This window comes from Budorcas taxicolor, chromosome 11 (assembly GCF_023091745.1).
Source record: "Budorcas taxicolor isolate Tak-1 chromosome 11, Takin1.1, whole genome shotgun sequence".
NCBI classification, from domain to species: Eukaryota; Metazoa; Chordata; class Mammalia; order Artiodactyla; family Bovidae; genus Budorcas; species Budorcas taxicolor.
Window position 1 is genome coordinate 54310696 of NC_068920.1, and position 16587 is coordinate 54327282.

Sequence of the window (16587 nt, forward strand, 5' to 3'; positions counted from 1 at the left end):
ATGCAAATTCTTTGAAAATGTTTGCTCTGAACTGGCATATGCCAAGTCTCCTCACTTTTCATTGGCTCAGACAAGTCACGTGGTTAAGCTTAAATAAATGGAGATCTCCTTACAAGCTGTGTAAGTGAATGACCAGAGCTGATATAATACAGAAAATAAAAGTGCAGACTGAAGGTCCAGACCGCATCAGTTTAAATCCTAACCCTTCAGTTTAGTACACGCATGAATTCTGTCAATTACTTAAATTTCTGTGCCAAGTGGGATGCATAGCATCTAGCTCACAGAGTCAGTACACTTAGATGGATCAATTCAGGTGCCTCAAGCATGAAAAGTGCTCGTTAAATAAAATATCTTCATAGTATGTGCTGTTATTTGGCCTTTCAACTCATTGTGCTTATATTTCTAAAATAACACGCATGTTTTGAATTAATGTTTGTGACTGCTTTCTTAGATAGACCTCTTTCATAGCACTTTTAAGTAACATGATAATGATTTTTTGTCTGTTTGTTCTAATCTACTAAGACAGAGAGTGTCCAGACTAGTTTTCATCTGTAGCCCTACAACTAGAACCTGCTTAGCACATTCCAGTTGCTCAATAAATACTTTATGAGAAAAAAGTTAGTGGAAGAATGAGGGAAAGTGCTGGGAGAGTCTTGATAGATGAGCAAAGAAGGGAATCCATTGTTCAGTCACTGAGAACAAAGTTCACAGAAAAATTAGAAAACGCATTGGTGAGCATGTAGGCATAAAAATATTGTAGATTTAGGTTGACATTTTAATGAGAAATATTCCCAGTGTTAAGTGCATCCCTACTTTCATATTTTTACTTGTTAGTATGCATTAAATATAATAGATGCTTATATTGGTTTATTTATTTATTTACAGAATGACACAACTTCTAAATTTCTTGCATGTACATGAATCACAACTTCCAAATTTCTTGTATGTACATGAATTTGTTTTGCTCATCATCTTCCCAACTCTTAACATGTTAGCTTACACAAAAAAGTATTCAAAAATACTTATTTTTGAATGCTTATTAAATAATTATATAACTGACAAATCCCAACCAGTTTACATCTTCATTATAGTTCTCCATTTCTCAAACTCTAAAGTAAGTTCAAAATTATATTGCAGATTTAGAAAAAGTCCATGTTTTTTTTTAATGAATCGTCCTGTTTAATACAAGCCACATGATCCAGAAGATTTGCAATAAAATGCATGGGCTGTGAAACTAGCAACATTTACAAACAGATTGCAGTGGAAAACAACAAGTTCATCTGAGTTCACGTTAGCAATAATGATAAAGTAAATTAACCTCAGGTGGTGATTATGTAGAATTCTTCTTGAGCAACTCTCAAATTGCAACTGTGAGTGTCTATAAACAGAGTTCCAAGGCATTATGTGTGCCATAGGCCACATCAAGTGGACCATCAAACATAGGTCCTGTCCTATGTGCTCAAAATTATAGACATGTATGGAATCTGTTACATTCTTTGAAATGTCTAAGTGTTAGTTTATTAGGGAACAAAGTGTTTGTCCTTGTCTGACCTTCTCAATGATTTTAAACCTCATTAAAATAACTCTCCAGTGCTTTGCTCTAAACAAGGTTTAGATATTCTTTTGGACAATGTGACTCAGAGAATTCAGTTAGTTCAGAAATTCTACAGACTCTAGAACTCCTCTTTCGAAGACTCACTAAATCTTCACTCTTATGCATCTGGCAACATGTTTTCAGTTCTAGCTCTTATATAATTCAACACTTCAGTCTTCTGTAAACTCATGCCAATTCATCCCACACATATTTATTGACACCCTACCATGTATCTGGGACTGAGTGAGCAACTAGGAATGAACTGTACTGATACTTGGGTCTGGAACTGCATTTCCATGGGCCTTCCCTGATGACTAAGTGGGTAGAGAATCTGGGAGACACTGTAGATGTGAATTTGATCCGTGGATTGGGAAGAACCCCTGGAAAAGGGCGGCAACCCACTCCAGTATATTTGCCTGGGAAAGCCCATGGAGACAGGAAGCTGGCTGGCTCCTCCGTGGGTCCAGAAACAGACATGACTAAGCAGCTAACTCAAGGATTAAAATTTTGAAAGAATTACTCGTTCCAATTCTTATCACATTCTCTTCTGCTACCTTTTATTCTTCAACATTCTTCAAAAAGAACTTAAAATAATTAATATTAGATGATAATGAGTCAGTCTAGTGTGAGGAAATAAACAGCAAGTGGTAATTACAGAAGCAGAATCAAATGCCAGTAACTTAAGTTCACACAGAGATAAAAATAATTATGTATGTAAATATAGAAGAGAGTATAAACGTATTTTTGTTTGAAAGTATTTTCTTCTCCTATTGGGCTTGAGATAACATTGTAAAGCAATAATTATAAAACTGTGAATTTTTAGCTTATCTTGTATGAAGATGCAATTCAAATGAAGGAGGGCATGAAGCTATATTGGAACAAAGTGTTTGTATACTATTGCAATTAGCTTGACATTAATCCAGACAGATTGTTTAAGTTGTCAATTGTACTTCTCAGGGCAACCACTAAAAAATAACTCAAAAAGAATATAGTGCAAGAAGCAACAGAATAAAAAATTGTACTAGAAAATATCTGTTTAACAGAAGATGAAGAAGTAATAGAGGGATAGAGGAAAAAATAGACACATATATATAATATATATTTACATACATATATATGGAAAATGGAAACAAAAAGCAAAAGGATAGATGTAAATTATACCTTCTCAATAGTTACATTAAATGTAAATGAATGAAGTTGTTTAGAGATTGGTAGAATAGATAAACAAACAAGGTGACTCAACTGTATGCAGTCTACAAAAGATGCAAATAGACTGAAAGTAAAATAGTGATTAAAGGGCTACTACACAAGCAGTATGTGGCACTGCTTGGGCTACACCACCAGGTGGCACTAGTGGTAAAAAAAACCCGCCTGCCAAAGCAGGAGACATAAAGGAGGTGGGCTAGATCCCTGCATGGGGAAGGTCCCCTGGAGGAGGATATGGCAACCCATCCCACTATTCTTGCCTGAAGAATCCCAGCCTGGTGGGCTACAGTCCATGGGGTCACAAGAGTCAGACATAACTGAAGCGACTTAGCATGCATGCAAACCCTAACCAAAGGAAAGCTGAAGTAGCTGCACTAATATTAAACAAAAGAAGCTAGTAAAGAAGGATACTTCATAATGATAACTCATTCAGCTAAGAAATTCTAAACCTATATGCATTTAACAATGGAAGCCCGCAATACACGAAGCAAGAGCTAGCAGAATTAGGGACATAAGCAGACAATTCAATAATAATCATAGAAAACTTCAACTCTCATATTTCAGTCATGGATAGAAAAACCAGGCAGAAAACTAATAACGACGTAGAAGACTCGAACAAAACTATCCATCAACTACACCTAGCATATCTACAGGATTACTTCTTCAAAAGTCCAGAACACACATTCAAGTGCACACGGGAGAGTCTCCAGGCTCAATCATAAGATAGGCTATAAAGCAAGCTTCAACACATTTTATGCGATTGAAATAGTAAAAAAGTACATTATCCTACTTCAGTGAGACAAAGAAAATGGTTCTGATCCTGACCATAATAACTTAGCATGTGCATTTAAATACTAAAAGAGAAGAACCAAGGTAAAAAAATAAATAAGCTGTCACAAAGGAGTCATAAAGTTAAGATTGCTATTATTTTGAATAGATTTACTGCATTAAGTTTATACATCAATTGGGAAAAATTGATAAATTAACAATATTAAGTCTGCTGATGTGTGAATGTGGTACATCTCTTCATTTATTTAGGTCTTCTTTAATAGCCCTTAGAAATTTTCATAATTTTATCTGTACATATTTTGTCCACATTTTTGCTAAATGTACTTCTAGAATACATGTTTTGCTATTGAAACTTGTGTTGTTTTTAATTTAAACTTCAAATCATTTATCACTAGTGTATAGAAATATAGCGAATTTTGACTGATTTAGGGTCCTGCGTATTGCTAAATTCATGATTTTAGTTCCAGTGGCATTCTTATAAATCCTTTAAGACTTTCTTTGTAAGCAATGATATGTTCTCAATAGAATCATTTTATATACCTTTTATCTATTTAAATTGTCTTCTTCTACTGGCTAGGATCTCCAGTACAATGTTGAGTAGATGTGTGAGAGAAACCTTTGTTGGCTTGTTCCCAGTCTTGGAGGAAATTGTTATCATCGGCACCCCACTCCAGTACTCTTGCCTGGAAAATCCCATGGACGGAGGAGCCTGGTAGGCTGTGGTCCATGGGGTCGCAAAGAGTCGGACATGACTGAGCGACTTCACTTTCACTTTTCACTTTCATGCATTGGAGAAGGAAATGGTAACACACTCCAGTGTTCTTGCCTGGAGAATCCCAGGGACAGGGGAGGCTGGTGGGCTGCCGTCTCTGGGGTCACATAGAGTCAGACATGACTGAAGTGACTTAGCAGCAGTAGCAGCACTAAGTTGGATGATAGCCCAAAAACTTTTCATAGATGCCCTTTGTCAAGTTGAGAAAGATTCTATTACTAGTTTACATTAAAGTTATTGAACTTTTCAAATGTTTTTCCTTTCTTTAAAGAGATGTTCATTGTTTTTTTCTACAAATATGGTAAATTACATTGATTGATTTTTTACATGTTAAACCCATACTGTATTACCAGAATAAATTTGATTGCTTTATTGAGTCAAATCTATTATATTTTGTATATTGTTGGATTTGGTTTAACAATATATATTTTGGGGAATTTTTCCTCTCCCTTCATGTGAAATATTTGGTCAGTGGTTTTCCTTTGTTCTCATAGTATTGATTATCAGGGTAACTATCCTCACTAAAATTTATTAAAATATTATCTTTTCTTTGAATTTCAGAAAGAGTCTAAATAAGACAGAAATTATTCTTTATGATTTGATTGCATATAACATCAATGAGGCTATCTGAGCCTGCAGTTTTTGTTTGTTGGTTTGCTTTGTTGTAACAGGGTTTGTAAAGACAAACCGGTGTCAGTTTAATTATCTTTTCTTTCATTGTATTTATTCATTCCATATAAGTTCACTGTTCACAATATTCTTTTATGCCCTTTCTAGTGTTTGCAGCATGTTTGCTTATCCTGGCCACAAACACTTCTTTAGACAGGGCAGGTTTCAAGGGTCATCATTTACGTGATACTTTCATTTCCTACCTGTGTTAATACCTGTTCCAGGATGTATTTTCACATCAAAGGTGATTATAATGTTTAATTGTAATAGCAGAATAAACGCAGTGTGTGTGTGTGTTTGGGTATGCGTGCTGTATGTGTGCACTGTGTGTGCATGTGTGTATAACGTTATGTATTGTGCTTGTATGGTATGTGTGTGTGTGCTTTCCACAGTCAGCGATTGTTTAGCTCTTGCTGAGCTGGCAAGGAAAAGACCTTCCCCTGTGGACAAATGGCCTGACTCTCTCAAAAGCCCTTTTGTATGACTATTATTGCTTTCATGTAACTAAAAATTAAAGTGTGTGCTCAGTCACGCCTGACTGTTTGCAACCCCATGGACTGTGGTGCACCAGGCTCCTCTGTCCATGGGTTGGGTTGCCATTTCCTTCTCCAGGGGATCTTCCTGACCCAGGGATCAAATCTCCATCAACTGCATTGGAGGCATATTCTTTTACTCCTGAGCCACCTGGGAAGCCCCTTTATATAACTAAGCATGTATTTTTATTTTTTATTTATTTATTTATTTTTTTAATTTTAAAATCTTTAATTCTTACATGTGTTCCCAAACATGAACCCCCCTCCCACCTCCCTCCCCATAACATCTCTGTGGGTCATCCCCATGCACCAGCCCCAAAGCATGTATTTTTAAAAATTTGTTAGCTTTCATATCAGATTGTGTTGAAGTTTATAGATGGAAATAGTACATCACAATGGGAAAAGATGCACTTTCCCATAAGACACATCTGTGTCCATATCCTGGCTTGTCACTTATTGAAGATATAGACTGGATATTTTACTAAATCTTTCTCAAAACTGCTTGATAATCTGTACAATGGGTTTACAATAACTGTTTTTTTAAAGAAAGCATTAATAATTACTCAAGATTTTGCATCATTCCTGGTGCTCAGCTAATATCAACAATTTCTATTGATACTGTACTGACTTTCTCTCAACATAGACGAATTATCAGTGGGGACCACTGTATGTCTTCTCATAATATGTGCAGAATTGGCATCTTCTATCTGTATTTAGATTATCATGTAAGAGAGGACATCATTACTGCATTTTTATGATTGCAGGCACCATAGTCATGCTCACTGTGGTATAGTTTCTCTTTATGGCAATTTTTCCTGATAGTTGCAGAAGTCATCAGATGCAGGATATTGATTCTTTTTCCCTCAGGGGAGCACTGAATAATAGATTGCTTCAGTTTAAATGCTCTTAAAGATTGTTTAGGAAAGAGTTCAAGACAATTTAGCAGACATTAATAGGGTTACTCATGCTACAGGTCTTCTGGGAATTTCCAACATCCATTGCAAGTTCTCAATTATTTTTAAAAATGACTGCTTAAAAAAAGACACAGAGGAGGAAGAAGGATTCTCAGTCAATAGATAAGAAGATTGAGTGGGGCCACCTTGATGTGAAAGGTCAGCCTACATGGCAGAACATAGAGAATCCAAAGATAAATCATTCGTCAAATGTTTTTCAATTTAAAGGCAGGTTTCCTTTATTTTCATTTGCTCCCTTTTGAGAGGGAATAGTTATGTTCAAAAGAAGCATCATATCAATTCATTTCTGTGGAAATCAAAGTAAAATTCTGTTCTCAAATTAAAGATTATCTAACAGACTTGGATCTTATGATTGATAAAGCAACAGAATCCATCCAACATCCATTGTGACAGACCATAAGGACACGCTGGTCTGTTCTGGCTTTCGGTGCAGAGATGAAAGCAACAGCTGAATAATCTTAATAGGACTAGGATGTTCTTATGGTGTGCTTGTTGGCACATTTTCCTTTTAAAAAATTACACATACTGAATTTTATTGTTTTGCTCACTAAACCCTATCAATCTTCATGAGCTTATAATTAAGACAATATTTGGAGGGACTCCCTGCTATTATCAAATAACTTTGAAAAGAAATGGAAAAGTACAAGTTGGGTAACTGATGTTACAAATTCCAGCTATTAGAAATGACCATGGAAGGGATTTTCAAGCTTTTTATGTGAATTTTAAAGGGTCTGGCCACAAAGTTGACTTCAAGAAATTTTATAAGAACAAATAATAAGCAACAGAGACTATTTTGTTTTGTTTTTATTCCTTTTACTTAAGGGTTTACTTTAAACCCGAGAAGCAGAAAACCTAGCAAAAGTCCCAACTCACCATCTGCCAGCAGGTGGCAGTGTTGATGCATGAAAAGCCATGCAGGTTACTTTGAAATCACCTGCTTAGGTGCTCAGTCTGTTTCAACTCCAGGTATCCGAGCTGAATCAGAATTCCTAATAGGTGCTCTGCTTCCCCAGTTTTCATTTCTCTCTCTTTTAAATCAAGAAATTTTTTTTTAAAGAGTAGTTATAAAGTCACAGAAAATCTGAGTGGAAGTTATAGAGTTTTCCCCTCTCTGCCTCCCTCCATTCATGAGTAGCCCCCCATTATCAACATCCTCCAGCAGCGTGATACATTTGTTAAAACTGATGAACCTGCATCTACCCATCATGGTCACAGTTTATCTTATGATTCACTTTTGATGTACATTCTATGTGCTTAGATGGTATATTCAGACACAATGTATAATGTGTGAGGAAATGTATCCATCATACGGAGTATATCCCCTGCCCTGAAATCCTCTGTGCTATGCTAATTCATCCATCTCCCCTTACCCCCGGCAACCACTAATCATTCTATTCTCCATATGTTCACCTTTTTCAGGATATCATATATTTGGAACCCTGCAACAGTAACCTTCTTAGAGTGGATCCTTTCACTTAGTAGTATGCATCTAAGGTCCCTCTCTATTTTTTTCATGGCTTGATAACTCATTTCCTTTTAGTACTGAAAATTATTCCTTTGTGGGGACAACTCTTTTTATAAAGAGATATATTCCATTTGCAGTTCTCCTTAGACCTTGACAAAATTGTGATATTGCAACTGTTTTGTTTCCACCCAAACTCCTACTTGGCACTTGACGGTTTTATTCCAGAACACACTCCACTCAGCAAACCTCCCAGACCACAGGTGTCTGGGATACTCTCCTTACTATGTCTTCCAATTACTCCTCCGAAGTGGAACTTTCCTAAATCAGATAGCAATAAAGGATCTGCACTCCTTTCAGATTCCCGGAACATCTTCTGTCGTCCAGAGAAAATGGAAGGCCCTGCAGCCTCTTTCACAGCCTCGGGGGCCGGGACAGCAGACCAAATCCAGGATTAGCGCCGTGGCCGCTGAAATAAAGCAGATCCGAGCCAGACGGAAAACAGCCCGGATGTTGATGGTTGTGCTCTTGGTGTTTGCAATTTGCTATCTCCCAATTAGCATCCTCAATGTGCTAAAGAGGTAAAGCTACTTATTATTTGAAAATGAAGAGATCTGCCATTTCTCTTGGTTCTTAATTAAGGACTTTTATTTATTTATTTTTTTTAAGCCAGAGAAAAATTCTAAGCTGTCTGCCGAGCTAGCTTGTCAGGCCAGATAAGTCAATGTGTTGTTGTTACCAGCAGGTAAGAACACACGGCTTTTTAGAGTGCTGGGACTTTCAATGCTCTTATCCATGCTAATTCTCTATTGAATGACAGACAGAAAACAGATGTTCCCCCTGACCTCTTCAAGTTAATTGCTAAATCTCAGATGCAGAAAAAGATTCTAATGCAAAAAACTCATTTGCAGCTTGGAGCTCTTTTTTGATCAGAACAAACGGGTTTTCCAACTTTGTTTTCAAAGACATAGGGAATGGTGACAGAATTTTATCTAAAGGACAACAAGAGATAAGAATTGTGTTAGCGTTCTAATTATACTTAAAAGTGCATTTATGAGCACACACACACACACATACAAATGGAATCACAGCACATACTGTGTTTTGAAGGCTTAAACAGAAAGAAAGAAAGTCCATTTTTCTAAAGTCATCAAATCAAGTTTAGGATGAATAAGTGAATAGTGTTAATAACCAAAATCAACACAAAGCTTTTCAGTGAGAGAAGTTACGTTCCTGTAACCCTGCAGATACACTTTTAAGTTAAAACAGTTGGCCGACATGATCAGCTGATATGGGGCAGTGGTACCCAGAAATCTTCAACCACCTTTCTTGCAAATTATCTTAATAGTTGCACAGAGGCTGGTCCCAAGGTAATACTGGTTCTGTTTATCAGAGGACTCTAACTAAAACTAGAATTGCACCTCTGATTTTCCCCTGATTCAGAGTCAATATCCTATTCCTCACAGCTGGGGCCTCTGGAGAGAGGCAGCTTTGGCTGGAATCGCACAGTCTGAAGGTGGTATAACCAGCTGCAAAGGTTTGTCATTCTCTTTGGGGCTTTGTCTTTGATTGCTTAATGACTTTTTTCCTTTACTTTTTTTAAAAATAAATTTTACTGAAGTAATGTTGCTTTACAAAGCTGTGTTAGTTTCGGCTGCACAGCGAAGTGATTCAGTTATACATATATATATTCTTAATGACTTTATCAATAGTAAAGAAAGAAAATGAACTTTTCAGCAATGCTGTTTAGTACAGGCACAGCCTTAAAGGTATAAGATCTGTGGCAGGTTTGGTCCTTGAGCTATACACCAGCTCACAAGAAAAGGGAAGCTTCTTTGCCCTCCACATATATATGTGTGTGTATATATATAGATAGATAGATATTTTTAATTCCCTTCTTAATTTTCCTGCCCATAGAAATCATGTACAAAAAAAAAAAAAAAAGAAATCATGTACAAATGTGTTCTAGTCTGATGCAAAATGGTGTTTTCTGTTCCTAAGAACCTTAAACATACTGGATAGGTTTTTTTCCTCTCTCTCTCTTTTTTTTTTTTTTTTTTTTTTGTACTTTTATTTTAGTCTGTCTAAAGTCAGTGAAAATTGGATTTACTGCTCTCTCAAAGACACACTTGGATTTCCTGCATCTCAGCCCTAGTTGAGGGCTAGTTCCAAATACCTACTTGTCCTTAATATTTCTATTCTTCTGACTTACAAACCTTCCTTTCCAAGGAAAATAAATGGCTTTCTAAGGAGAAAACCCATGTTAAATTTAAAATAATTTCTGTTTTTTGAGTCTTCTGGTCTCTGTCACAAAATAAAAATTTCAAAATAACCTTTAAAGATGTTTTTCTCTTTACCACACACATTTTCTTCAAATACTTGTCTCTGTTTACCCTCTCATTTTATACTCTTGTTTTCTTTCTCTTACAATAAAATCCTTAATTCTTTTATTTAGAAGTCAGTTTTTCTGGCTAGTCAAAACCAGCATCTTTAAAGCAAGTCTGGTTTGTATATTATTTCAAAGATATATTGTGATAGTCATAGCATATTAATTCCATTTACTCACGTTGTCTCACTATATATTATATTTTTGTAAGACTAGAGTACTGCATAGAACATCATGTTATTCCAACAATGCATTTCTATCATATGCACAAAATCCACAATCAATGATGAACCCTCTGTCAAGAAATGCATTATAATCTTCAGCCTACAAATTCATCAAGTAGTTACAAGTTACCTGCTGTTGTCTAGTGAATAGAATTTAATAGCTGAGATATTTCAAAGTGTAGAACAAATCTTAAAAATGACCTTTAAGGATATAGCAATAACATATTTGTCAGAGTTTAAAATAATGAATAAAAATATTAAAACTTAAAAATTTTAAGAAATTACCAGAATTTTGCCAACTGAAAACTAGTTTTCCTCTGCATATTGAAAAAAAAAAAAAATCCTAGAAGCCCAATTTCAGCAAAGTGGTAAGACTGAAGTTGAAGAAATGTAATACTCTGATCAACGCACAAATGAAACAGGAAGCAGTACATACAGCAGCAATTTAGGAGAGCTATATATACACATTGCTATATTTAAAATAGATAACCAACAAGGACCTACTGTATAGTACAGGGACTGTGCTCAATATTCTGGAATAACCTATATGGGAAAAGAACTTCACAAAGAAGAAATACATGTATATGTACAAGTGAATCACTTTGTTGTCCTCCTGAAATGAGCACATTGTTAATCTTATACTCCAATTTAAAATAAAGATTAAATAAAATGAAATGGAATATTCACAAACACTGCTCCACTGCGTGTAGACACAACACGGAAAAAGGGAGACAGATACATAGTCAACCTCGGCTTTCTTACTGCACTCATCCTTCACAAGGGAGAAAGCCCCTTCTCTGACCTGAGCTGGCTCTTGATTTATTACAATGCTAACTGTGCCCTTAGGTGCCCTTCAGGGACTGAGGTTCTTCTGGCCCCACTGTGGTATCCTAAGCCTGTAAGTGGTCTGTCCTGCAGGGCAGCACTGGAGCCAGGTGGCTGCGACCTGGGCCTTTGTTGACCCCTGACTTTGCTTATGTAAAGGAACTTTCCAGAACCTCACTGACTTCCTGTTACTGTGTCTTTTCCTGCAGAGTGTTTGGGATGTTTACCCACACGGAAGACAGAGAGACTGTATATGCCTGGTTTACATTTGCACACTGGCTTGTATATGCCAACAGTGCTGCGAACCCAATTATTTATAATTTTCTCAGTGGTGAGTTTTCACCTGTTTCTTCTCTACAAACTACAGCCCAGGGAAAGGGATGGATGACCAGAAGGTGTGAACACGCTTGAACTGCAGGAAGAGCTTAGTTGCAATATAATGAGGATTTTTTTTTTTTTCTGATCTGACTGGTCTTTAGTTTTTCTTCCCTTATGAGAAGGAATACTTGTTACCTAACAATCAGAGAAAATTACCTAAGTAACTTTTTTCCATTAAACTTAGAAGCAAAGTTGAAATAGGAGAGTGAAACTGTGAGAACTGGATAAGAATCTTGCTTGTCATATAGTAAACTTATGATTTACAAAGATGTGAAGTCATTTTATCTGAAAATAAAACAGCCTTGCTTATATCATTTCCTTTGCCAATATTTATAGCCTAATTGAGATGGAGTTGGAACCTTTGTATTTTTAGGTATTTCTCTGTTATTTGCATTTCTCTTGTGGGTAATTAATATGTATCTCTTGGGCTTATCTCAAGATTTCTCACTGACCCAACAAATTATATTCCTCCTAAATAACACTGAATTAAACAGACCACACCCACATAGCTCTGCAACTGATTCCACCCATCTCTGTTTATGGAATCAACATAATTATAAAAATCATTTAGCTAAATACTTTTTAATGGTATAGCCACTTTTAAAAATCGTATTTGTTTATTTATTTGGCCTCACCATGTGACATACGGGATCTTAGGGGCCTGACCAGGGATTGGACCCATGACCCCTGCATTGAGAGCCACCAGCAAAGTCCTCCTCAAAAGACAAACGAACAGTCAATTAGGCTTTTTTTAAATAACTTTTTCTTCAGTCATGGCACGTACCCTCTACCTGGCTGTCCAGATGGCGCAGTGGTAAAGATCCGCCTGCCAGCGCAGGAGACGTGGGTTTGATCCTTAGGTCAGGGGATCCCCAGGAGAGGGAAATGGCAACCCCACTCCACTATTCTTGCCTGGGAAGTTCCATGGACAGAGGAGCCTGGAGGGTGTAGTCCATGGGGTCACAAAGAGTCAGACACCACAGAGCAGCTGAGCACACATGCACCGTCTATACCTCTGCTTTATTTCATCTCTCAGTAAATCAGATGGTGTATATGTGCAGGGTGTTCTGTATTCATTTCACCCTTTTCAAGCCTCCCTCTGCTCACTCAACTCCAGTCTCCAAAATAAAGACTACATTCAGACTGGGATAGACAGAGCCCACTGCTCATGTGTTGTTTGAAAGGAGGAGAGGCGTGTAGAGCTAGGACTTATAAAGAATCTCTGGGCTTAGGAGTGCCTAAAGCCCTGAGCTTGCACTAAGCAGGGGAAATCTGTTAGAGCATAAGAGAGAGAAGTGTCTGAAGTAGAAGCCAGTGAACCAAGTCAAAGTGCCATGACGGGGTTAAGACTGATGCAAGGAGGTCACTGGGCACTGATTGTAATCACTCAATAACCCAGGTAGGTAATCGAAGTTCAGACACAAGAAATGGTGATTTCCAATGCTGTCATTTACTCTTAGAGACTTGAAAGGTCACTGTTTCATGGTTATCCTTCTTCAGTGTGACATCAATAATTTAAAGATAAGGAAAAGCTTCTACAGTTTTTCATGTTTCATTCAGTTTTTTTGTCCTGCCTTTCGCAGATTACAGGACTTTCCTGGTGGCTCAGACGGTAAAGCGTCTGCCTACAATGCAGGAGACCTGGGTTCAATCCCTGGGTCGGGAAGATCCCCTGGAGAAGGAAATGGCAATCCACTCCAGTGTTTTTGCCTGGAAAATCTCATGGACAGAGGAGCCTGGCAGGCTACAGTCCATGGGATCTCAAAGAATTGGACATGTCTGAGCGACTTCACTTTCACTTTCTTTCACACAGATTACAAAAAGAAACTTTCTAGATAGTTTAATTTACTTTTCCAGATATTTTGCTGAACTGATTGTGTCAGTAGAACAATTTCTTCACAGTACAATGCAGGGGTGATTTCTGCAAACTGCTGGCCATTTACAGCATAGGTTTCATCAGTTTTGAAATTGTTAGATATCTCTGGGCACCCTTCTGCTGGTACTCAACTATACTATAGCAATCTAGTGAAAAATAACCCACATTCACAAATATATGTAGTTTGCCTATAAAAATATTAAACAAACTTCAAACATTGAGCATGTAAAACAGTCTCACTATTTTATGGAAATGTTTCATCATTTCAACAATGTACTAAGCATGATTTAATTCTTTATTATGACTAATATTCCATTGAATATATGTATGTTTGCAGCAACATGAATGGACTTAGAAATTATCATACTAAGACAGAGAAAGACAAATATCATGATATCAATTACGTGTGGAATCTTAAAAAATATTTACAAATGAATATATTTATATAACAGTAATAGACCCACAGACATAGAAAACAAAGTTATGGTTACCAAAGGGAAAAGTGAGGGGAAATGGGAGGGATAAATTAGGAGTTTGGGATTAAAGTATACACACTATTATTTATAAATATATATATATGTATGTGTGTGTAGCTGCTACTGCTGCTGCTAAGTTGCTTCAGTCGTGTCCGACTCTGTGCGACCCCAGAGACGGCAGCCCGCGAGGCTCCCCTGTCCCTGGGATCCTCCAGGCAAGAACACTGGAGTGGGTTGCCATTTCCTTCTCCAATGTATGAAAGTGAAAGGTGAAAGTGAAGTCGCTCAGTCGTGTCTGACTCTCAGTGATTCCATAGACTGCAGCCCACCAGGCTCCTCCATCCATGGGATTTACCAGGCAAGAGTACTGGAGCGGGGTGCCATTGTATATATATATATACAAGGTCTTCCATATATATATATACAAAGTCTTCCCTTGTGGCTCAGACAGTAAAGAATCTGCCTACATTGCAGGAGATCCAGTCTCAATCCCTGGATTTGGAAGATCCCCTGGCGAAGGGCAAGGCAACCCACTCCAGTATTCTTGCCTGGAGAATTACATGGACAGAGGAGCCTGGTGGACTATAGTCCATGGGATCGCAAAGAGTCAGACATGACTGGGTGACTAACACTTTCACTTTCAAATATAAAAATAGATAAACAACAAGGACCTACTGCATAGCACAGGGAACTATACTCAATTATTTTCTAACAACATATAAGGGAATCTGAAATATTATAACTGAATGACTGTGCTGTACATCTAAGACTAACATGATACTGTAAATCAAAGATACTTCAATTTAAAAATAAATGATTTTTTAACAAAGATTGCACAAAGCTTCCAAAAAAGAAATTTCCTTTTTCTATCTTTCCCCCCACCATTATCAAATGTTGCACCCGCATGTAGATTTGGCTCCAGAAAGTCACTCATTTGTACCCTATTCGAGATTGGTTAAAACATACTGACTGCAAAATTCTTTTCTCCTTTCATTCTCCCTGGTCATCCAGGAAAGTTTCGAGAGGAATTTAAAGCCGCATTTTCTTGCTGTTGCCTTGGGGTTCATCACCGCCAGGAGGACCGGCTGGCCAGGGGACGGACGAGCACGGAGAGCCGCAAGTCCCTGACCACGCAGATCAGCAACTTTGATAACGTGTCGAAACTGTCTGAGCAGGTGGTTCTCACGAGTATCAGCACCCTCCCAGCGGCCAACGGCGCCGGGCCCCTCCAGAACTGGTAGGAGGCTGACGCCTAGGAGAAGGATGTCTGAGGACCACTCTTCTTTTTTTAAACCTCTGTACACAGAAACTTTGGTATGCTACTGATCTGAAGCGAGAACTACTGTGTGGACCGCTCCCCCTTTTTCTTTTTTTAAGGGAAAATGATCTCTTGCTCTTTGGAAATAAAGTCAGTTTAAAATCATTTCTCAACTTTTGATTGAAATATGTTAGAAGTCGAACCTTTCACTGGATTTATTTTCAGGCTGTTTCACTTTTAACTTCACGTACCAGGATTAGTGTCAATTAAACATGTGAAAATTTCCAATGCGAATTGTTATTTGAATCTACCTTCAAATTGTTGGGTAAAGGTCTCCCAAACTTATTTTTTGATTTTCTTTTGGTTACTAAAATAAGTAGAAGTTACTAGCTCTGGATTAACAAGAGATATGTTAGTTGACTTTATAGCTTTAAAAAATTACTAAAGAGAAGTGCCATTATGATGTGATATCTGAGAGTATATTTATATACAAAATAGCATATTATATTAGATAACTCAAAATCTATATTTTAAAACTAAATATGTAGGCTATTCAACTTTATCTTCCATTAACTGTACAACTCAGTTACACAGTTTTCTTGGGTTTGTAATCTTACCATGACTAGTATTTCTCATTTAATGAATAGCCAGGAAGGCTCTGTATTCATACAAAAATTTTGGAGTACTATAAATTTGCAATTTCCATCTCTAAGGAAAGATGTTAACATTGAAGAATAAGATACAACATAATCACATGCTTCTAACCAGTAAAAATGACATAATTGGTCTTACTAGGAGAAATTAAGAATGCAATTTACAAAGAAAAGTAGTAGTATAATACCAAATCACTCTGGGTCCCATATTGGACAGGTTAATGTCATGGAGAGTTGATGGTAATTATTTGTATTTATTTATGTTTTATAAACATTTATCAGGTCTTCTCCAGTGGCTCAGCAGTTTAAAAAAAAAAAAAATCCACCTGAAATGAAGGAGCTGCAGGAGATGTGGGTTTGATCCCTGGTTTGGGCAGATCCCCTAGAGAAGGGTTTGGCAACCCACTCCAGTATTCTTGCTGGAGAATTACATGGACAGAGGAGCCTGGTGGGCTATAGCCCATAGGGTCACAGAGTTGGACATGGCTAAAGCAACTTAGCATGCATGCATA

At 37.3% G+C, this 16587-nt stretch overlaps 1 protein-coding gene across 1 annotated transcript in view; it reads left to right on the forward strand.

The window, feature by feature from the left end:
• HCRTR2 (hypocretin receptor 2) overlaps window positions 1-15405 on the forward strand; it is a 133131-nt gene extending 117726 nt beyond the window's left edge. The window contains exons 5-7 of the mRNA XM_052649397.1: window positions 8360-8580; window positions 11644-11765; window positions 15176-15405. Coding sequence (XP_052505357.1) covers window positions 8360-8580; window positions 11644-11765; window positions 15176-15405 — 573 coding nt within the window. The remainder of the gene's footprint in view (window positions 1-8359; window positions 8581-11643; window positions 11766-15175) is intronic.
• The last annotated feature ends 1182 nt before the right edge of the window (window positions 15406-16587 follow it).